This window comes from Boleophthalmus pectinirostris, unplaced genomic scaffold (assembly GCF_026225935.1).
Source record: "Boleophthalmus pectinirostris isolate CB_2022bp ecotype Guang Dong unplaced genomic scaffold, ASM2622593v1 HiC_scaffold_10, whole genome shotgun sequence".
Classification (NCBI taxonomy): Eukaryota; Metazoa; Chordata; class Actinopteri; order Gobiiformes; family Gobiidae; genus Boleophthalmus; species Boleophthalmus pectinirostris.
The window spans coordinates 17,609,512-17,633,023 of NW_026570971.1; the positions used below are offsets into that span (position 1 = coordinate 17,609,512).

Below are 23,512 nucleotides of genomic sequence, written 5' to 3' on the forward strand. Positions count from 1 at the left end.
AGATAGACAATTAACATCAAATAGAAGGACCAGTGTGTACTTCCTGGAGCAGGCTAATCTTGGCTACATGCTCCTCATTCAAGATTTCCTAAGCTTAGAGCAATGTACTAATTCACCATGAGAATGAACAGAATTGCATTGATTTTGTTTTAGTCCATACTCCCTCTGAAAATCTAAATGTCACTTACTATGACAATAGACTTTTTGATGAAATGGTCACATTGTGATCCACAGTAAGTGCACAGTAAGTGAAATGACCAATCACAGTGAAGTATGACCTCTCAGGAGAAAATGGCAGATAAAAAAATACTGACAGGATGAATTGTGTTCAAAATCAAATTACAATACATTCTGGTCCTTTTAGTAAGAAATTTTAAATCCATGACTGGGTTACAGATTATATTTTATGAAAGACTCAATGCTAAAACAGCCATTGTCCTATCTGTAAAGTGTACTATGTATATGTTTTGACATTTTTTATAGGTCCTAAGCCCATAAACATGAAAGGAGTTGCATCCGAAAGGGCATGATTTAAAATGATCACACTATACATGACCATAACAGAAAAAAAAAAAAATGCAGCTCTAAGAAGGTATAAGAAACATAAATGGTCCACATGTGAAATGAGTTATTTATAGACATGATATTGACAATTTATGTGCATTAGTAGTTTTGGGGGCTCCTGGTGTAGCTGTGTTTATGTCTTTGTGCTTGTAGGTCATAGTGAGTACCAGTCCCCCTGCAGTGGAGAGGCCTTTCAACGATGAGACAACCAGCTGAAAGTGATACTCCCCTTTGGAGAGTGCTCCACGCAGCCAAGCGCAACGTTATTAGCATTCTGCAGTGAAAACCTTTGAGGTAAAGCTAAAAATGGATTTGTCACTGTCTACTTGTCTTCAGAGTCATACTGAACCTTAGCCTGCTGTATTTCTGAACTGGAGCTCAGGCAAGTGCAAGCAAGCCCCAGAGGACAGACGCGATGGGCCACTTTTAATAGTTTTACTTTGGAAAAAAGAAATATTCCCCCTGCAAATTCCCCTTTTATGAACACTTTAAAAGGCAGTGGAGAAACGAGAGGTATACAGTTATACAGGGTCTATCTTCGCAGGGCACCTTTAAACACCCAGTGGCATAAAAGTTTTACTATGCGCCTGTCTTCTGTGGGTAGAGCAGGAGAAGTGAACGCTTTGAAACAAACTTTTATACTGCTCTTGACAAATGCACATGGACATAACCGCCACTTCTTGTGCCTCTTTCTCTGCAGCACAGCTCTCCGGGTCATATCAAGTTCTCAGGTGAAATGCAGATAGCCGCGATAGCATCAACAAGACAGTGCCAAGCAATGACACGTTTGCAGAATTGGCCGTGGAAGCAGCCGTGGGACACGGGTGAGTGGCAACACGTATCTGCTTGGTTGTGTCATCTGCACACTGCTTGTCCTGACTGTTCTGTTCTTACATAAGACACTGCTTATAGAAACTCAATAATAATGGTAATACATTAACATTATGAGTAACAGCACTCATTCAAAACCTTTGGGGTCCCAAAGATGTTCAGAGAGTCCTCAGGAGTTCTTAGAGTTCTTCAAACATAACTGTGTGAAGTTTAATGAAAGGCTGGCATTTATTTGCTTCTATAAGTTCTTTATTATCATTACTGTTTTAGAACATATATTATTATTAAACAGCAAATAATAGTATTTTCTAGTTTAATTATGTATTAGGTTTAAACCCCAGGCAAAAGAAAGCATGGCAAACTTTTTAGACCTTGGGGTGAACTCGCCTTATTTGTTTTGGTTTACATATCAACATTATTGGATATGCAGGTAGAAATATGGGCTTTTAACTATAAATAAATATCCCCAGGACTCAAGTCCGAGCTTGAACTTGACCTAATACAAATATTTAGGACCTTTAGAACTATTAAGGTACACCTCCAGCACAAAACATTTGGAAACAGGTTTGTATTGACAGTAATATGACTACTCAGAATAGTTTGATGAAACAACTTTCTGTTGGTTCTCATAAACCCACACAAAGTTTAACTTGGTGCAAATCTGCCACCATCTGGCCAAATGAGGGACTTACCCACACACAATCTTCATGCTTCTAGTTTTTACAGCCATTGAAGCACATTTTCTTAAAGCTGTTATTGCAGTATTCATCAGAGTTTTTATAAATGTAGTTCTAAACAGGTTAGACATGAATATGTAAAGTGAAAGTTGTACAGTGTCTTTTGGTTCACAAATAGCAGATTTAAATCAGTACTGAAACTGTGTATTCTTCCTTACTGTACAAATGTTCTGAATGAAAATATATTTATGTCTCCTGGCTCGATGAAAATATGAGGCTGTTATAAAGATCACAAGTTGTACTTTTTATTATTTTGTCCAGGAGATGGCAGCAAATGATTGAGAAAGACTTTCCTGGTCTTTAACACTGAAATATGCAATTAGTCCTATTCATTTTGAGCAAATGTATATTAATGTTTGACATGCTATATATTTTATTTAATTTTATTACATTCCTCGACATTACCATTAAATATAGTTCCAATTTTTGTTTTATTTTGTATTAAACTGAACTGCCTAGAAATATACAAGTCTGGAACTGACCACAGGATGGCAGTATTTACACGTGAGTCAGTTGTTACCCCAAAGTCTCTTTTCTCAAATGAATGAACACTCAAAAATAAATATGCTTATGTTCTATCAAATGAGAATAAAGCATATTTTTATCATTTTACATTTCATACCAAGTCTATTCATTTACCCTTATCTCATTAGCCAAGTGCCCATTTATAGTGATAGTTATTTTGGCAGGGAAAGAATACATTTTATTTGGTAATTAAAAGTTTACCTTGTAAGTAGAGGTGCACAAGCTCAGTTTTGATACTGATCCATTTGATTTGAGACTGAAAGTTCATATTTCTTTCCTTAAAACACCAACAATTCCTGAGTATCTGAGCTGATATCCTTGAAACGATACCCTAACCTCAGTTTCCCTTTATAAATTTTATTTTATTTTTTAACCATTATCAGTTCATCACTACTTGCAAAAAAAAAAAAAAAAAAAACATGCTTACAAAGCCTTCCCCATGATTATAGTTTGACTGGTTGTAAAAAAAAAAACTTGACCTTGTATTGTCATCATTAATCACCATAGCTGCATTCAATAATAAAGAATATCTCCGGATCCAATGGGCACACATTTAGCTGAGTTCAGACCATGATATATCTATTACCGACGCTGGAGGAGAGAAGTTGAAAAGAAGCCTCATGATTGATGTGACATTGCTTAAAAAAACAGTGACAGCTCAGCCCGCATTCCTCATTGGGTTCAGCCATGTCAGCCTCCCCTATTTTCCACCATCCTTCATATGCTCAAACCCGCGCCCCTCCACCGAAAGTCCCAACAAATATGCTGACAACGATCCTGTCTCCTTCGCCAGCCTAATTTCATTCCATTGAGGTGTATATATCTATGGGACTAAAAAAAAAAACACTATATCTTGCACGGATCTTGACATACAATTGTATTTACTATTTTCTCCTTTCACAAGCCAATAAAGAGGGAGCGGTTATTGCATCAGATTATGTGAAAAAGCGTTTTATGATTTCCAATTTATAACTGGAGACTGAATAATGATACTGTTAAGAGCTGACAGGCCATGATAAATGAAGGCTCATATAAAACATATTTGGAGTGAAGAATGGCTGAGATGAATTGCAATGCTGATACAAATCCATGATAAAGAACCCTAAGAGCCACTAGAAGACTTAATAATGTGCTATTCATTTTGAAGTGATTTTGCTGGTTAATAAAAGTGCACAAATTAAAAATATATTTATTGTAGAAAGATGTCTAGGGATATTACCCCCCTCGTATCTTCCAGACTTGCACTCTTTCGCCCAATGCAAGCGTTCTGTATCTGAGGAGCTATTATGAAGTCATCCGTTTAGTTCTGTCACTGCTGACTGTGGGGCTTTGGGTGCACTGCCATTTAGAACAAGTTTTCGCCTCAGCATAAGGACTGTCAACATTATTCATACAGACAATGGCCTTGACTATAAATAACCAAAACAGGTCATTCTGTGATTTTTGTCATGCATTGTGTTTTAAATAAAGAATGCACAAAATTACTCATATACAAATACACAATGCAAGAGCAGTGCATCTTGTCCACTGTGAAACTCAAACCCAGCTTCTAGTTCCAGTAAAAAATAATAATAATAAAAAAATCCCCAACTCACAGTATCGTAAAATGGTTCTCATTTTCCATTGTCCTAAGTGACGTGATAAACCTACGGACAGATAAAGTGATGAATTGCACCTGTAGGCTGTAGGATCTCCACATGTGGGGAGTGTTCCCATCATCCAGTTTGTAGGATCTATCCAAATTGAGGCAAGGAAGAACATGATGTGATGTGGCTCCAAGTAACTCCACTGGAGTCACTGTAGTACTAAGTACAGTGTGTAAATGAACCTGTGTGTGATTTGATCCGGCAAAAGAGAAAATCTATTAGAGCAGTGCATTAGTGGTGACCACTGATATTATGAATCTGGTCATAATACTATGCCTGTTCTGCCTGTTTTTTTCTTTTTTGTTTTATTAATTGATTTATGTATTTATTTATTTATTTATTTTACCTCTCATACTTGGAATTTAGTATAATTCTATCCATGTCATTTTAATTTTCCAGATTTAAAATTATGAGTTAGTGGGTACAGTACAAGCCCCAATCCTTTCTATATCTCCATACACACATCATGACACTGTAGTGCCCCTGTGACCAGAGCTCAGCAAATATCCACTATTCAGATTACAGTTTAAAAGAAGGATTCAGCTTTGAAATGTTTATTTCATCAGCTTTTGTGTAAAAGAGTGATTGAAAGTGAACAGTTGAATAGTATTTTCCATGTGTACTCTAGTACACATTATTCAGTACATACACATAAGTACATATTTTCAGTAGTCTTTCCTCCACTGCTGTTGTGTATGATTTATGTATACTACTTATATTTGTAGTGTGTTTTCACCTTAGGAAGTGATAAACACCACCATGTTTATTGCTGCATTAATGGTACTCTTCTCAAAACTGATTTGCAACTGTTAGAGCCTTTAGTGAGTATCTATACATCACTCAATAAGTAGGTGTATTCAGTCCAGTGAATGTGAAGCAAACCCATGGTCAAGTGGTGAACTGTTTAAATTCCTGGTCAAGGACTAGACTATATATGCTGGTGCTGGACTGCCACTATGTGAAATATCCACATGCTGCTTTTCAGCGCTACATAATAGAAAACAGTTAATGCACCAGATACAATGTCCAACATGCCTTCTTTACAATGCCCGTGTCTGACCAGGCCTTTTCCATACCAGGATCAACAGCTTTTTGAAAAACACAATTGTGTTTGAAAAGAAGGTTATGAATGTGTTTATTTGAAGTATGAAGTACTATAAATGTGATATTGAAGACAGCAATACACAGATTCCACACTTTTTCAAGGGCAAATAATAGGCATCGTTCAGTTGGTGCATGAGATACGCACACAGGCTCATAAAGCATAACCTGTCGTCAATTTGTTGCTCGGGGAGCTACAAAAAGCAGACCGTCTTGTACTCCACGTGACTGTTTTTTCCAGACAACACACAAATTTGAATGATAAAAGTGCAGCGCTAATGAGAAAATGTAAATGAGTGCAAGGAGCATTAGACTTCCATTTGATGCAGAAGAAACAGAGGTGAGATAAATTAGCCGGGGATCGTGTCCACGGTGACACCTTGGGGATGCATGAAGTAGGACGGCATTGTTCTGGAATAAATGGACATGTGGAGAGGGCAGAGAATAGAGAGAGGATACATGGAGCAATAGTTGACCCTATCTAGTTGTCAGAACAAAAGCAGAGCGTTTAAGGCAGGTTTTGTCTTTGGTGTGCATCTACATATCAACAATGCATGTATTTTGTAATATACACATCAAAATAGATACACTAAACTGCTGTATTCATGCAACAAAGCTTTCTCCACATTTGATGCAGTAATATTAATAATAGTAAATAATTAGTAGAAAACGGTAGTGGTAGTAGTGAAAGCACACCACTACTACTACTACTACCGACTACTACATTGGTGGTAGTAGTTTTGGTGCTGGTTTCAATATGTTATTTCAATTTTTAAGTAACATTTAGCTGAGTTATTTTATTTCTACAGATCGTTAAATTGTGAATTTTCAGCCTTTAGGTTCTCACTATTATGGTTTTGTCCCTATTGGGACAAATAGTATCAGCTCTATCTGTCAGTATGTGTAGTAATAATGGTCATAGCTGCTATATTACCAGTACTAGTACTAGTACTAGTAGTAGTAGTCTTACTTCTACTTCTACTCAGTTCAAATGCAAGAAGTATTTTATCCCTCAAAAAGAAAGATGATGATGTGCGAGTGATTGGGGAATGCTTTGTGTTACAAATGGGACTCTCATGATAGTACATGGCAAACAAACGGAAGCCATAATAAGAGCATTTAGAAGGCCTATAAAAATTGTGCTTCTTCCGCTGGACAGCCCCCTCCTTGAGATGGTGATGATCTGTGATCACCTGATGGTTCCGGACACAGGGAGGGCTAAGCTCTTGACGACCTCTTGAAGAGAGCCTAGCAACAACCTTATCCCTGCGGACACCCACGCACTGGCACCTCACCCAACCTCCCCCAGGCCTCCCACAGTTCAGTCCTTGGTGAAGACACCAGGCCAATAGTGAACAACGGACTCTGAAAGGGCCCTGGACCAGCCTTTGTCTGGCCTCTACTGCACATTGCCATTGTTTACATAGTCTTTTAACTCTGTATGTTTTTTGTCCCTTAATTGCATTGGCCTCTGCTGCCCCTGGTCAATCAATACCCTATACGCAATGACATCGACAACTCAACTATTCAACAAGGCCAGGTGATGACTGGCTCTACCTAGTTGTGTTTTCAGGACTAATCTATCTGTTTAGATCTCGCTATCAGCCTTACAAGCCATGCACCTTTCTGTTTAACTAGCCCATATGTCTGTGTGTATTCTGGGGAGGGTGTGCTTATGTCAGCTGTCTGGTTTGCATGCTGTATTATGCATAATAAGTTTGGCCAGTTGATTCACCAATTAGGGCCATCAAAACAATTTTGGTGACCCTGGCCTTGGAAAGGGAAAGCGAGTTGACATGCCTTGAGTATGTGTGACCAAGCACATTAATCAGATGAGGTCTAACCCTCTCCTGTGTCCAATTCAGCAGTGATTCTCTAGTGCAGGAGCACGGCCATGTTTAAACAGAGCATGACTTAATTATCTTTTTGTGTACTTTAATAAGGAGACATCCGAGTGTTTGATGGCAGAATAGCATGCAGTGATATTATCCTCTTCATTTAGTGTAATTAAAACATAAATAATTAAACAAATGTAACCGCTATGCAAATGTGATGTATTAGTGTGTGGTAGAAGAGGGATTTTTCTTTTCTCTCTTTTTTTTTTCTTTTTTCCTAAATGGACGCCGTTTAAAGTTGACCTTTGGAAATGTTACTTTGAATGCAATGTGATGGTGCTGTTTAATTTGAAGAGGTACTTATCTCAAAGTCAACATCTTACTTCTGTTTTCAGGACGTGCACTCACTCACTGTATATTAGGCAGTAGCCTGGCAACCACAAGAGTAGGGCCATAGCAAATGGATATGTTTGCAATATGACCAAGCTGCTTACCACTGACCCCGGCTGCCATTTTGTGTCTGTCCTGCAAAAGTGTCAGTGCTAAACGGTACCTTGTCTCAGCAGGTGTGCCGGGATGGAAGGCCACGGGGATACGGTCATCAACCCCACACTGTGCTCGCCTGAATAATGGGCCATTAGGACGGCGGTGCGTTCTGTATGTGTCTCTGAGATAAAAGACATAATTATCTTAAAGAGGTAGGATGTGTTGGTGTACTGTTCCTCAGCTGGCCTCCACAGCTCAGACTCACAGCACCATTCCACCATTAGGGGGCGACAGGCAGTTGTTTTGTCAGTGAATGCCTTGACCTTAGTGCACACATCCCCATGACTGCTTTTCAGATAGTTTGTTTTCAGAAAAGTGTTGAAGTGCCTCAGTTGTATAGTTATTTTGATATGAAAGATAGTTTATTCTATTCACTCTGTCAAAGTTAATGACACTAGATTTTAAGAACATTTGTATGAGCTAGTCAATGCCATCCACAACAACTATTTTAGATAAAACTGTAGTTACATTTAAACATTTGAATAGAAAATTAATTAGATATCTAGATGATATAGCTAATGTGCATCTTTTTAGACAATTCCAATTTTTGTGAATTACATAGTATCATGGTAAACAGAGAGGAGGCAATTTATAAACATTTGGCTTGCTAATAGGTGGAGTTGTCCTTTTCAGTCATGCATTGTGGCTTCCTTTTGCTTTTCATAATTCTAGTTCAAGAGAGACTTGCCATGCTGTCAATGGAAACGTGGATAGCAAATTTGGAGTGTTTTTATATCAACTAAAAAGATTGCCAATTAACGATGAGTTCATTCATTTATTTGCCCTTGGGTTTTTTATTCCTCAATTGCTATCACCTTATAAAAGCATCCTTTTAGTGGCAACAGAATAGAAGCCCATTTTTGTGACCTCCTAATGCATTTCCATCCATCTTCACTGCCTCAAAAAAGTTTGAATCTCTCCACAAAACATGTTAATTGCTATCAGAAGCCCAGTATAAAGAACATATCTACACGTTAATTATCCAAATATGTCGGCAACCCATCTGCAGGGAGCCATTGAAATTACTAAATTGTGTTAATGTAATTGTGTTCTCCTTTTCGTCTTTCATTTTGGACACATTGTTAATCAAAAGGCTTCAGAAATGTGCAGATGGGTAATCCTTGTGTGTGTATGGAGCAGCCTGGTTCAAGGTGAGTGTTTCATGTCCCCAAGCCCTTCTGTTCGCCCCATTGTGCCGCTAAGGTGACATATCCTAACAAGGCACACGCCCACAGCAACTCGGGCACCCCAAAATCTGCCTCTGCCCGCCACCGTACACTCTACCATGCACAAAAGGCTGGCCTTCACTGTCTCATTGCAAGTTACTTTGGCACTGTCCATATAACGTAGAGATCTAATTCTCAGACAGGTGTCATGCTTTTCGGGGAGAATGGACTTGAATATGCTGTACTCCATTCAAGTGCTAGGATAAAGTAAGTTCCAAGTGATGAAAATTCAGTACCTTAAAAAGTATTTGACTGTATTTTTCTGAAGAATGAAAATTAAAGTATGTCTTATGCAATAAAAGTATTCACATGATGCAGTGGAAGTGAGCCATGGGTAAAATTTGTCACTTGGGTGTGGATCTGGAGTATTTTATCACATCTAAAACAAAACTAACCAAAGACACTAACTTCAAAAAGCAAAATACAAAATTTATATCTTAAATATATTCTATATTTATTTTGTAGGGCTGTTAACAATAACCAAAATATTGTGATGTCGTATCGCCAAAGTTTTCACAATACTATCATGGACCATCACAATATGTCAAATTACAAGTCTCTTTAAAAAAGTCGCTTAAATGAAGAGTTATGGTGCAGCAATCGCTAAAAAAAGACAGAGGGAACTATATAAACCATGATCCTTTGCTCCATTTGAGTGTAGACTACAAGAAGAAATAACAGTTCTAAGCACTTTTAAGGTTTAATTCTTTGGATTAAGTCTTGTCAAGGCATTTTAAGAGGAAAAAGTTGCATATTAACAGTTTTGTTTGCCTCCACAAAATATCGTAGTAAATATCATACCATGAGATGTTTATCGTAAAAATATTGTCCAGAGAGATTTGGATATTGTTACATCCCTAATCTAGAGCCTCCCCACCATATCGTGAGCTTTCCCATGATATTGCAATAAATATCGTACCGTGAGGTTCATACCGTGACGATATTGTGAGAGCTGGATATCGTTACACCCCAAATATTTTGTGCAATTGATTTCTGTCATTCTCAAATGTTAATGCTTTAGAGAGTGTTTAAAATGACTAAATCCTGACATTGAACAATGAATCACAAATCTAGCTGTGATTGTAATGTTTATATTGAAAACTTTTCTCTGCTCTTAAACATTCTGTTCTTTGGAGAAAAATTCTACATTGTAGTCCCATTGCCATAAAATGTGTTTTATATCAAAAATACTTTTAAAACATGCATTCTCATTGTTAGCATAGTCGTCTGTCCGTAGATCTATGTCATTATAATTTTTGTTTTGTTTTGTATCAGTAGCTCAGAACAAAGTCAAATCCAAATGAAATGGTCACTATGTTGTGATGTTTACAAGGAGAGCACTGAAATACCCTACATAGTTACTTCGATGGAGATATTTGAAGACACAGCATATATATGAAGACTACATATTTAATGTTTATGATTTCACATTTTCTCTCAGGGCAGTGATCATGTAATTTGGTCAAGTTCTTTTTCAGTAAGAACAAGGTTGAGTAAATATCACTATGGAGTATAAATGTCAGATTATTTTAAATGCCTGTTTACTTTTAGTTGTTATCTTGTATGAAGTTGATTGTGTGATTGATTTTTTTGAAATGAAAGGAGAGACTCTATTACGGATTCTGTATGAAAACACCTTCATAGCAAACACTTATCCAAAATCTTACACCTTTCAGTCCTCAAGCGCGCACTGAAGTCGAGTTTTTAGTGTGACATAATAAACCACTTTCATTCATGCACTTTATCAGGTTCAAGTATCCACAGCCCAGCAACACTCTCCTATATACTGTTCTTTTCTTTGCTAACTCTTACCTTTGCCGCGTGGTTAGCTTCTTCCATTGATCACCATTTCTATGCAAAGAGGAATAATAATGATTCTGTCTTTACTTCCAGCTGAAGATGTAAGTGTTCTGTGCTGAGGGACTGAGATAGGTGTGGCGTGTTTCCTGTAACCTTGAGACACCCCTCTTCTTCTTCTTTATGTTTTGTCCAGTACACACATTAAAATTCAAGAGTAATTTTCCACTTTTCCCTTCTGAAAGTACTGAAGGTAACAGTCAATGTCTCTGAAGCATTTGAGTCTTTGCTCAAAGCTATTGTGTGTGGCCAGTGTAAAGGCAAGGACAAGGACCAGGAACATCTCGTAATGATTTGCCCTTGACTTGTGATACATTTGATTGTTTTAAATCCAGTGGATTGCATTTCATTGTAAGTTTTTACCTTTTTCATCCGTCAATATGCTGACACTGTGCTGTCTTTCTGTATCTTTCTACCCAATGCATACAGTGGGCAACACAACTTAACGTGGATTTAAAATGTGAAATGTGCATTTTACCACACAGTAGCCCACAGCAGAACTAACCCAGTCAAGTGAGTTGTTTCCCTTACAGTGGAAAAGAACCCTGGCCCTTTTATACCCTGCTATTAAAAGAGAAAACAGCTTCACAGTAATACACCTGGTCTCAGTTTTACAATTTGATCTCTGTAATTTACAGCTTTTACGTTTGAAGGATCCATCCATTATTCTTTATTCGCCGCTTTCCCATCAGTGGTTATAACATCCACATTAGATGCCCTTTCTAATGGTACCTGACTCAGCCGACATACAGTTAAGTGAAAATTTTGATTGCAACAATTGTCCATTAGCGTTCAGTGCTGACAGCTTTTACAACGTGTAACCTTGGCTGGGGCATTTGCTTTGTACCCAGATGCCACAGGGCTCAAATGCTCACAGAATATGTCAGCTAAGTACAGTAGTTTTGGCCCCTAGCCTCTGTTGCAGAGTTAGCAAACAGCTACTGTATATGGCTCTCCAAGGCCAATGACTGTCCTTGCACCACAAGCTCAGCACTGCAAAAGAGGTATTCAAGTTATTCATGTCAAGTAATACCTACAAAACACTTCCATGCAGTCCATAAATCTGATATTTTGATGGAAATGCCCGACATTTCATGACTGCTCCAAAGGAACTTTTTTGGCTATTGGTTGGCACTTTGACACAGATCAGCACTTTGAAGTATTTGTTTCTCTTCTCCTCCTCTTCAGGAGGTAACAGAGCGGGGCACTAGTGTTAACTCTACCACCCTAAACTCCATAGCTCCTCCAATCCACAATTCTTTATTGTCGTTCAAGAAACAGTTTTCTGCAGGGTAATACTTTTTGTTCCTCAGTCTTGAAGGGCTAAAAAGGCCTATTCACTTAAAGCATTTATTTGTGGGAAAATACAGCCATTGATGGGGAAGGCTATCATCATGTATGAATCAAGTGAGTCCTCAGCTTTAATTGAACTTTCTAAGTGTATCTTCTGTGAAAATCAAGCCAATCTTGGTATTTATGCGTAGAGCAGCTTTGCCTCTTATAGCTTCTGTCGAGTGGGCGATACATTAAAACTTGAACTGATTGATTTCAGGATGCCATGCCATCAGTGTGCTCACGCAGTCCTAACTACATGTGAAGTATTAGTCATCAGGCTTTAGGCCAGGGATTGATAATAGCTTGACCGACAGGGCCTATCTTACCCATCCTTTTCAGGGGGTCTTGTATTTAACACCAGGAGCACTTGTGCTAAATCTCAAACGCCACAAGTGTATTCACTGAGCACCTAAGTGGAAGGCTTTTTCTCTGCTGTGCAACTCATGAATACATTCCAACTCTAAGTAACTGCTTTGTCCTAATGTGGAATTCAGACGAGCTATGAGGCCAATTTATTTATTTGTATTCGCTTGCGTCTTAGCGCTACTCTTAAAGGCGGAGATAGAAGGTGGATAATCTGTCTTTCATCAGCGAAGTGGCCCCGGCACAAAACCACAACTAATGTATTCACTATTGATTGATGGTCGTTGCTCTACCAGGCAACACCTTCATTATCACACATAGATACCAGGCTGCCCACAATAAAATCATTGTCTTGATTTAAGTCATCCAACCCCCAGGTGCCAAAGCTGCGTAACCGCTTACGATCAGTGCGCATTCGGGCTTTTTACTTTTGCTCAAATTATTTTCCCATAATTAGGCTATTAGACAATTAGACTATTTGTAAGTATAGGTAATGGAGCAATGAGTGAGTTTTAGTTTTATGAAAAACCTTTGAACATTAATAATTTAAAACGACTAAATGCTCCTGTTTTATGGAGGCTTTACACGCCTGTAGCACTGTCCTGTACAGCCTGGATACTTAAATCAGGTCATTTTAAAGAATTGGATTCAAACTTAAACTAATGTGATCACATAGTAGTTACTCTCGTTCTGACTTCATTCGGATCTTTGGGGACATATTATGTCCGTGTCTAATAGTGTTAATAATGGCGTGCTGTCGTCCGTGGCCTTCGCCACTGTCCTTCCCGTCAGCACGTCAGATCCACACCACAATCATTACGTGTTAGTTGTGCGCCTCCAGGGACCTGACTGGCTCCTGAATATTGAATGAATGACAGTGACCTCGGTTATCACTGTATCTTCGTATCTAATGTAAACGTAACTGTGGCGTGTATAACATGCCACATCTGTTATTTGGGTTGTGTCGCGTCTTGGTTACCAAGAGATTTATTAGTGCGCCCGGTGTGAAGATAATAGAGTGCAATATAAAGATCAAGCGGCAGCGCTTCCATAGTGTCACAATTATCTTTGAAATAGACCGGTGTAACTTTACTATTCACGGACTGAGTACAGTTTCGAAATCAGTACAGACTGGTCCACGGCCACGGGCTAAAGCGCGAAGAGTAGTGTTGTTTGCGCTCAAGACCAATTTATTGCCGATGAACATATGGTCAATATTTTGTCTCACGTCACAGCGAGGGGGAAAACAAACAGTGCAATGTCAGCGAGTCAGCTACAGAACAGCCACTTGGCCAGCTATGCAAACGCTCTCCGACAATATGAGAAGAGGTCCTTTCTGGGTATATAAACCACATCAGGCTTATCTGTGCGCGCACTCCTGCTCATTTGGAGATATTTTATTAACTGCAGAGCGCGTGCAAACCTCGGTTATAGAAGCCCCCAGTCTATGGTAAGCACCAACCTTGGTTTGGATCGGTTCTATTAATTTTTATACTTGGCCTATGTTCTCAGTTGGTCTGTCTAATGTTTTAAACATAGTTTCCTACGATTTCTGAAGCATATGTCTGCGCACTGCTGCCGGACAGGCCTGAAGCATCCACACTCTTACTTACATTCTGTTGGAAAACAGCCACTTCAGTAACTAAACTGCATGCTCAATATTCGAAATAGAGATGTGCTTTAGGCTATACAACTTGAAACTCAAAGTGTGAATTAAATTACCTGCCGCGAAGATTTGTTTCTGTGTTCTTATAATTTGTGATTAAGCATGTCTAATTGGTGCACCTCCTGTTGTTTCTTAAAGGCACCGGTAGAGACCGCTAGAGCTCTACAGATGTCAACAGCTGTTCGTGTTACGACTGCACTCAGACACAGGCTGTCTTCTAAGAAGCACTCTCTGTCTGTACTTGTGCCATCCACACTTCTCTTTATTTGTTTATGTACTAAATATCACAGCACCAGTGTGGTATGCACGCACCGAGTTACGGTCACTGCTCTACAGAAATCTGAGGTGATTAAAAATTAATCAAGTCTTATACTAGGCACCGTACAAGATGCTACAGCATGGCATGAAATTCGCCGTTACAAATAAACTGGTGGTTTAACAAATAAAGGCATCTCCTCGGGCTGTGGAGCGGTAATCTGACCGTGACGTGTTGGATCATTAGCGAAATGGACACGAATAAAAGCCATATACCCGGGAGCGAAATGGGGTGATTTTCAGTTAAAAACCAAACGGGTTCCAAAATGATTTCTACCCGCGAGGCAATTCTCCCCAGGCCACGGCTTAGCCCCCATAAATAACGCGCGTCCGGATTTACCTGCATATTATATATAGGTTTTAATCATAGAAGCAGGAAATCGCTCTTGTCACTCTGTACATTTATCAGGCGCGCCCTGGAGCAGTCGGGGTTACCTTTATCAAAGCCCAACTCTGCGCCTCAGGCATCCAAATGCACTGAGAGCCCGCGATTAAAAGAAGCCAATGATCAACATTATTATAAATTCTCCCGCGGCATTCTTATTTGTGCATTCAATCGGAAGATTTATTTAATCAAGAATATAAAAAGCTCTTTCTCTAGTTATTTGGGAACAATCGTGGGCATGATTTTTAGGAGGGAATCATAATTAATCAGACGGTGGTGCTTTTGGGGGGTTCATCCGAAGAAATTAATTGTTTTTGGATGACAACATTGTGCGGTAGGCTATTGCAAATCTGGGATCAAGAAGAAAATACGACACCCAGCTTTGTTTCTTATAATTTTTAAAAATGGATACACTGGTGATAGCGTATAATTACAGCCGTCATTAGTAACATCTAAAGGTTATTTTTACGCACAAGGAGCACAGCAGACAGATCTTCCAGTAGATTTTTTCCTGTGCCGTCTTGGAGTGACAACTAGACCCTAAAAGGACTGAATCTGGCAGCGCGCTGCTTTGTCCTTTAAATCCTGATGCATCTGCTGCTGGAGGCCCAGTGCGTCAAACCACACATAATCACAATAAACACCAGCACGGACTCAGTCCGTACTCTCACAGGAAAGTAAAGCTACAAGCAGCATCTAACAAGCTGTAAGCGCAAATATTTTAGCCATTATTGACAATATGTCAATAATATGAATATTATCTGCCTATTCTTCTTCTTCTTCTTCTTCTTATTATTATTATTATTATTATTATTATTATTATTATTATTGTTGTTGTTGTTGTTGTTGTTGCTGCTGTTGCTGTTGTTGTTGTTGTTGCACTTGTGGCTGTATTCTAGATTATAATTACTATATATAATTTTCAGAGTGTCTTGCACTGTCAAAGCGAAAAGGCGCGCGGCCTGTTTGAACTTCCTGAGAAAGTAAACAGGTAAACACACAGTGATAGGCTCTCCACGTGGAGGATGTCCACTCCACTCCCTGCACACGTTCCCCTCTTCTCACCCACTGATCAAATATCCACCCCAATAACGACAATCCTGTGTTGTAACGAGTGTTTCCAAAGACAAAGCCCTACTGTAGGCTCTGTGAGAGAGGAGAGCGTCCCAGGCGTCTTTAGCCGTGCGTGACAACTGTGCAGTTTTCGTTTGGATGCGCTGGGCGTCTTTCTAAGCTGTGCATTACTTGTTGTGGTTCAGGTCAGTAACCTCTCACTCGCTTTTAGAGGATCAGCCGCAGCTACTTTAGCCATATGCGTTAAGCTCAATAGACTCTTTGTGGAATGTTGTGATTAATTCTTCCAGGACCTAGTGAAATATTCACCACTGTTAAGGACAAGATAGAACGAACAAAAATTGTGTGTATAGTACAAGCACAGTGCGTAAAATGTGTACTTCCAAACTGTTACAACTGTGTTTTATTATTATTATTATTATTATTATTATTATTATTATTATTATTATTATTATTATTATTATTGATAGTCTGCTGGTAATGGTAATTGCTTCCCAGTGTGTATGTGCGTGCACGCGCGTGTGAGATGAAGGACTTTCCTTAATATTGTGGCGGGATCCAGGGATTGAATGAAGAGATAGTCCATTGAAAGCGGTTGAATGCCATGACAACTCGGAACAACCTCAGATTTATTCCAAACAGTTAGAAAGCATTGTGCGCGGGGCGTCAATCATCTATTATTTGGGCCCTGAAATAAATGCAAAAACTGCGAATGCACAAAAGCTTCCAACAGGAGCCGGACATTTGTCTACATTTCCTCCTTTGTCTGCAGCTTAGCAATCGGTTTGTATTTGTGTTTGCCCTGGTCCGACCACCCAGGATGCGCAGGGGACTTGGTCAAAAAAACGCTGGAAACATTGTCACCCACATCACATACTGGATAGGACGCGAGAGAGGGAGGAGGAAGAAGGGGAGAAAAGTCTTGAAGGGAAGCGAAAATAAAGTAAGCAACAATGATACTGCTTTTTCAAGAGACAGACTAACAAAGACAAGATGGACTACGTTTTAGGGATTCTGGAGAAAACAGAAATAACACTGAATACACAGACACGATTTTCAAAAGTGTGCTCGTAGTTTAAAATTGTTCAAGGAAAATTCAAAACATTGAATTAGTGATGAAACCGTCCTGCAAAGACCCACCTGTGTTTTTTTAATATTCTCAATAATAAAATAAATAAATACATGTATTATTATTATTATTATTATTATTATTATTATTATTTATTATTATTATTATTATTATTATTATTATAATAATAATAATAATAATAATAATAATAATAATAATAATAGAACCATTCATAATTTAATAGTCACGTCAAGCCCAATTTCACTGTCAGTTCACCTTAAATACAACTGCAAACAGATCCAGTCTCTTGCCTTAAGCCACGGCCAAAATATTGACACAAAAGGTTTACATAAATTATCTGCCAATATTCAACAATAGCCACTCACAGATGACCCAAGTTGTTTACAACGTAATCATCACCAAATCTGAAATCTACTTATATATATATATATATATATATATATATATATATATATATATATATATATATATATATATATATATATATTTATCTAGTCGATCGAATGCGTAAAATCCTAAGACATGAGCACTTTCATAAAACGGCCTTTTAAAGTATTGTGCGTCTAAAGCTACTTGGAGGTTCTTTGTATGTAAATAGGGTGTAAAAAAGGCCCTCCCCGTCTTTGTAATTAATTGACACGTTATACCACTCATCATGCTCTGAAGCACCAATGGTAGAGGCTCGGATCTCCCCAAAACCCACAATTTCACATCTGCAAACACTGTCTTCATCCACTTGACTCCTAAGACCCGCCCACACGTGGCCAACCTTTCGCGTTTTTTAATGCTTTTTCACTGCAGGTTCATGTGTTGAGACCAACCTTATATGGACTGATCGGACAAGGTAATGGCTTATTTCCCTCTAGCACCCAGCAGTAGCACAGTATCCATGAGCCGCATATAGCACTTGAGCCACTTTGGCATCCTTCCTGGACTTACGGACACTGAGACCCACTGCTCGTACTTCGCCTAGGCGATGGTTATCCTTCACAGTGGCGGCTTTCACAGTACCTCAGCGTAGAGCGAGTCTTCCTCTCTCGATTGCTCCTGAAACATTGCCTCTTCTTCTTTTTGTCTCCAAACAGCGGATTCTCCGACGAGCTGCTGCAGTCGCAACTTTTTCCCGCATCTTTCTCCCTCAGCAGAATATGTCGTTGACCAACACAAAGACGGGCTTTTCTGTAAAGGACATTTTGGACCTTCCTGACACAAATGACGAAGAGGGATCTATCACCGGAGCGGAAGAGGACACGGAGGGCTCGGAGACCACATCCACGACAAAAACCACTGGAGTTTTGGTGCAAAGTCCTTTAGAAAACGTTCAGAACCTACCTTTAAAGACACCCTTTTATGACAGTAGTGACAATCCTTACACGCGATGGCTTGCCACTACGGACAGCATCCAATATTCATGTAAGTAACCTCTTAATCATTTCGCTTTTTTGTGTTTTGTGCCTTTTCTGTACGTTCTGCTTATACTGGGTTTTGCAGCCTTCAGTATCCCACCCAAACGGTGCACTTGGGTGGGCATCCATCTGCATGCATCATCAAACTGTGCGGTCCTTGCCTTGTGCACGTACAGTGCTTTAAGGCTCATGTTCACATTTGTAGATTTTATACAAAGTGTAAGATTTAAAAGGACTGGACTGAGATGTTCTAGCGGGTTAACTGTTTGTTAGGTGAAAGTATAGGGCTTGTATAGGACTGCATTCTATGGGGATTTAGGGGCAGACAATGCACGTGTGAATGCTTCACTGGTTTTCCCTTTAGCTGGGATTTGGGGTCTTCCACATTTTAGTGTTAAAATGACAAATTATTACAAAGTATTTAAAATGGAATAGAGACCATAGATCATTTTAACATAATATAGTGGAGCGTCTGTTTACAACAGGTTATGACTTTGTATTGGAAATAACTTTGTATCATGACCAACATAACATTTTGACAGTATTTCTTTCTGTCCTCGGCGCAGTACACGGCCTCTCAGCGAGTTCGCAGGACTCTGCCAAGTCTCCGGAACCGTCAGCGGACGACGAATCCCCGGACAACGACAAGGAAACATCCAGCAGCGGAGGCAGCGATTCGGGCAAGAAGCGCAAAAGGAGGGTCTTGTTTTCCAAAGCGCAGACTTATGAGCTGGAGCGCCGTTTCAGACAGCAGAGATACCTGTCCGCCCCAGAAAGGGAGCATCTCGCCAGCCTGATACGCCTCACCCCGACCCAGGTCAAGATATGGTTCCAGAACCATCGGTATAAGATGAAGAGAGCCCGGGCCGAAAAAGGTATGGAAGTGACCCATCTCCCCTCTCCCAGGCGGGTGGCTGTCCCTGTCTTAGTCAGGGATGGAAAACCGTGTCACACTCTTAAAGCTCAGGACTTGGCGGCCACTTTTCAGGCCGGGATTCCCTTCTCGGCGTATAGTGCCCAATCACTCCAGCACATGCAGTATAATGCGCAGTATGGCGCGGCCACGGCACAGTTCCCCTCAGCACATCACTTGGTGCAGACGCAACAGTGGACTTGGTGAGATAAATTATAGACACTGGCTTTTGGCTCTTTGGAGGCACAAAATAGGGCGTGTCAACAGAGGCAGAGATAAAGAAAAACACAAAAACAAAGAGACATTACATTTTGCAGCTTGACTCATATATATACTCCCATTTTTATCGGGGCTCATGTGTGCGCCGTGTTTACATGTTTTCGTTAAGAGAACTGGCTCCAAACCTCTCCCTTATAGATTTTATTAAATTTGTCAATGCTCTTCTCGTGAACTTTTTTGTAATTGTGTGTTGGTTGTAGAGATGTTTTTTTCTCATTTTTGTTAGCCCACTTTGTTCCCTCGTGTTATTATCGGCACGTACAAACCACTTTGTAATTATAGATAAAATAATTTCTTGCTTCTTTTATGGACCGAAAAATATTTATGGCCATGAATAAACATTGGCAACTTTTCAGCTCTTATTCTTATTGTTTTTATTTTCTGTAAATAGATTTTGGGAGCGTTCGGAACGTCAGATCTGGTCAGAGAGATTCCCAGTTTTGAGAAAGATGGAGAATTCTTGTAAATAATACTGTGGTCGAGAGAAGACTTATGATTTTTTTAAAATACCTTTTTTAATAAAATGTGTGCTTCTGATCATATAAGTGTCTTGAGCTGCTTTTGAGAGGCGCGTAGGAAAACATTGTCAAACGCGCGTTTTGCCAAATAATTGCTCTTAAATCTCTTGCGCACTTAAGTCCGTTTTCAAAAAGGCTAAATTAATCCTGGGAATATATTTTGACAATCCTAACGTGTCACTAATAAAGAAGCCAAAGTCACTTAGCAATGGGACTAAAACCCACTCACTTAGCAGAAGAGGGCTCCAGCACATAAGAAGTCCTTTGAGTGGAAAGCTCTCCTTTTTGTCACCGTCCACGGCTCACCCGGCCTTGGCACATGAGAAAATCGTTTAATGCAATAACTTGTTTTTGTTATATATAAATGGTGAACGAATAATCAATGACTCCCTTAGCTTCTTTGTTTAACAGCGACCAGAGCGCGTGAAATACATACGCCTTTAAGAGCACTAATTGTGTGTGGAATGGATCCTGCATCAATAATATTGCACCGCCTAAAACGCATGCGACATAAGTAGACTACTGGAGAGATTGCACAGTATCTTGAGTAAATATGATAACACGGTTGAAAAATCTATGCATTTGTCCAAAACACAATCTCTTGACAGATGCTAGAGTCGCCCCTATCATCGGCGAGCAAACATCTAAATTAGGCGGATTTGCTAATTATTTACAGAACTGAATCTCAAGGGGCTACTGCTTTTAGGCACAAAGGCTTCTGTGTTTTACCACTGGTTGAGCTTCTAGGCCAAAGCATTACGGACGTGTAAAAATAAAAGAAAGTAGACTATCCATTTATGCTCGCGCAGTAATATCATACATATCATACTTCATTAATCACTAAAATGTTTTGATATTTTATTAACATTCTATATTATGGGGGACACTTCATTTAAAGCTCCAGCTCAAATGTTGTGGTGCGTAATAGTCGTGCGTGAACACATACGCAGCACTGCGGCAGACGCGTAAAAGTAAGATAGTGAGTGTTTGTCAGCTCTGTCCAGATTAGGGGACTTGTATCCTTGGGGGTTTGTCCTGCTTGTCACTCGGTGCCATTGTGGTGTTTACTCCACGCGTAGTGTCCCATATGGGCAGCTGGTGTGACGGTGAAAAAATGGGGATCTCTTACAAAACCCCAAATTGTATCGAGCTCTCAAATAAAGCATTGTTGTCTCTGAAAGAAAAACGAATTAAAAATCAGTGCTATATCTATCCGCGTCTGGAAAAGAGGCCCTATTCACGGACAACAGGCAGTCCTTCTTCCTTATAGAACTATGCCAACAACAGCCTTCTCATCACTGTTTCCCCTCAACAGTCAAAGGCTGACTTTTTCCGCTTTCCAAAAGTGTCTCGTCACTGCGCGAAAACTATTTTTAAAACTGGGCAGCGTTTTCCTTGTTTGCTTTGAGTCGCACTGAATTCCAAACGTCTTTTTTTTTACGAAGATATGGAAATATTATATTAATCATAATCTGATTTTGGTATGCAAATATTTCCTGCTTTAATATCGTAGGCTATTTTATTATTTTATTAAATTTTATTTTTAGTTGTATTATTATTATTATTATTATTATTATTATTATTATTATTATTATTATTATTATTATTATATTTTAACGTTCAAAAAATGTCTTAATTTTAAACTTTTTTTTTTAACCACAGCTTCTCTCAGTGTTATGTTGACAGCAGAAAATGACACTGAATGCCTGGAACAGATTGCTTCACAGTGTTGTCTTGATGTGAAATTGACTCTGTGCTACTCGGAGGATAAAGCCGTTTCGTTAAAACAGGCATGTCTGCGCGTGGCACAGTTCAGCACGCGTGGATAACAATGTCACGGGTAAAAAAAAAAAACAATACTGCAAGCACCCGGGACACCACGGCTCCTCCTCACCATTATCCATCACCTTGCCCCGTTTGAACTTCGACATACATCATTTTTCTATCACGCACATCGCTAAATAAACGAGGATTTCAAAGCTATAATAAGCGACGCGTTTCATTTGAAAGGAGGCTATCTGGGTTTTATTGCCTTAAAGGAGATCCAGATTAGATTCGCCACAGTGCTGATATTAAACAGAGAGATGAGAGTGTTGGAGGGAGGGCGAAGGAGTGAAGTTGTGGATGTTGCAGAGAGTGGCCGCTAGATGGCAGCAAACGCTCACACATGTAAAGTGAAACACTATAGCGACAACCGCTTCTCTACTCTCTTTAACTCAACATACCACTGATGGCTCTCATAATTGCTGCCATGAAATGATAAAATATGCCTGCGTGTTGTATCCGCGTCTTTCTCATTTTCTTGTGTTGAAGCATAAACTGTGGCCTGCTTCAGAAAAGAGTTGTCTTCCTAATCTTAACATAGTTTGACATAAAAACACAAGTGAATGAGGAAAGGTTCATCTCTAGGTATCCACAGTGGGGCGCAATAGGATAAGACACGCACTCTACGGGGCGCACGGACATGACAGTCAATGCAGTAACAAGGAACAAAGAATTTGAATAGTCTATACAAGGTTTTATTTAAAAAATACTAAAAAACAAAAGTTTTAAATTGTTGTTCATATTAAAGGTGCGTTGCGTGACTTTTCTGGTGTTGGTCCGTCACCTGTTTGTCTTCATGGAGATGTTGTTGCTTTGGCTGGAATGTTCCATGGTGTGACATTAAACACATCTGTTGAGCATTTATTCATGACGAGTGTTTCTATTGCTGACAAATACAATCATTCTGTCTCTGAATAGGGTCGCCTCTCCATAGATCTGACCTGTGATAAAGCCTATAGTTGTATCCCTTGAGGTGTAGGTTTAATTTCCACTGTGGAACATTCTAAACAAAGCAATAACATCTCCACGAAGACAAGCAGGTGACGGACCCTACACCAGAAAGTTGCGCAGTGCACCTTTAATACAATCGTTGAGTTAATTAGGATTAGATCCCAGTGTAACAAAAGGACGAAGACATGTGATCAGCAAAGCAGACTTTCACGTGGAAAATGCAATTGTAGCATCTATTTTTAACATGTCCAAAACAAAAAGACATTTTCTGTCATCCAAACTCAAATTATTATTATTATTTTCATAATTTTATAATCATCCGAGAATTCTGTCAGATTCCTAAAACTCAAAGGTGACCCTCTCCAGGCTCCAGCTCACGTCAGTATGACACATTCACTTGAACATCAGTGTGTGTAACCTGCAGGGGGCCTCGTTGGTTTGAAAGAGCCTCCAAAACCGGACTGCAAACGGCTGGAACAAGTTGCCCGTGCGAATCACACGCTATAGGCCTGTAAATCACCACAG

At 39.4% G+C, this 23,512-nt stretch overlaps 1 protein-coding gene across 1 annotated transcript; it reads left to right on the forward strand.

Moving 5' to 3' along the window:
* Window positions 1–773: 773 nt before the first annotated feature.
* On the forward strand, window positions 774–20,068 carry nkx2.2a (NK2 homeobox 2a). The gene is made up of 4 exons (XM_020919724.2): window positions 774–858; window positions 1,265–1,388; window positions 18,182–18,509; window positions 19,069–20,068. Exons 3-4 carry the CDS (start codon window positions 18,245–18,247, stop codon window positions 19,620–19,622), a joined length of 819 nt encoding a protein of 272 aa, XP_020775383.1. The 5' UTR covers window positions 774–858; window positions 1,265–1,388; window positions 18,182–18,244; the 3' UTR covers window positions 19,623–20,068.
* Window positions 20,069–23,512: the final 3,444 nt, after the last annotated feature.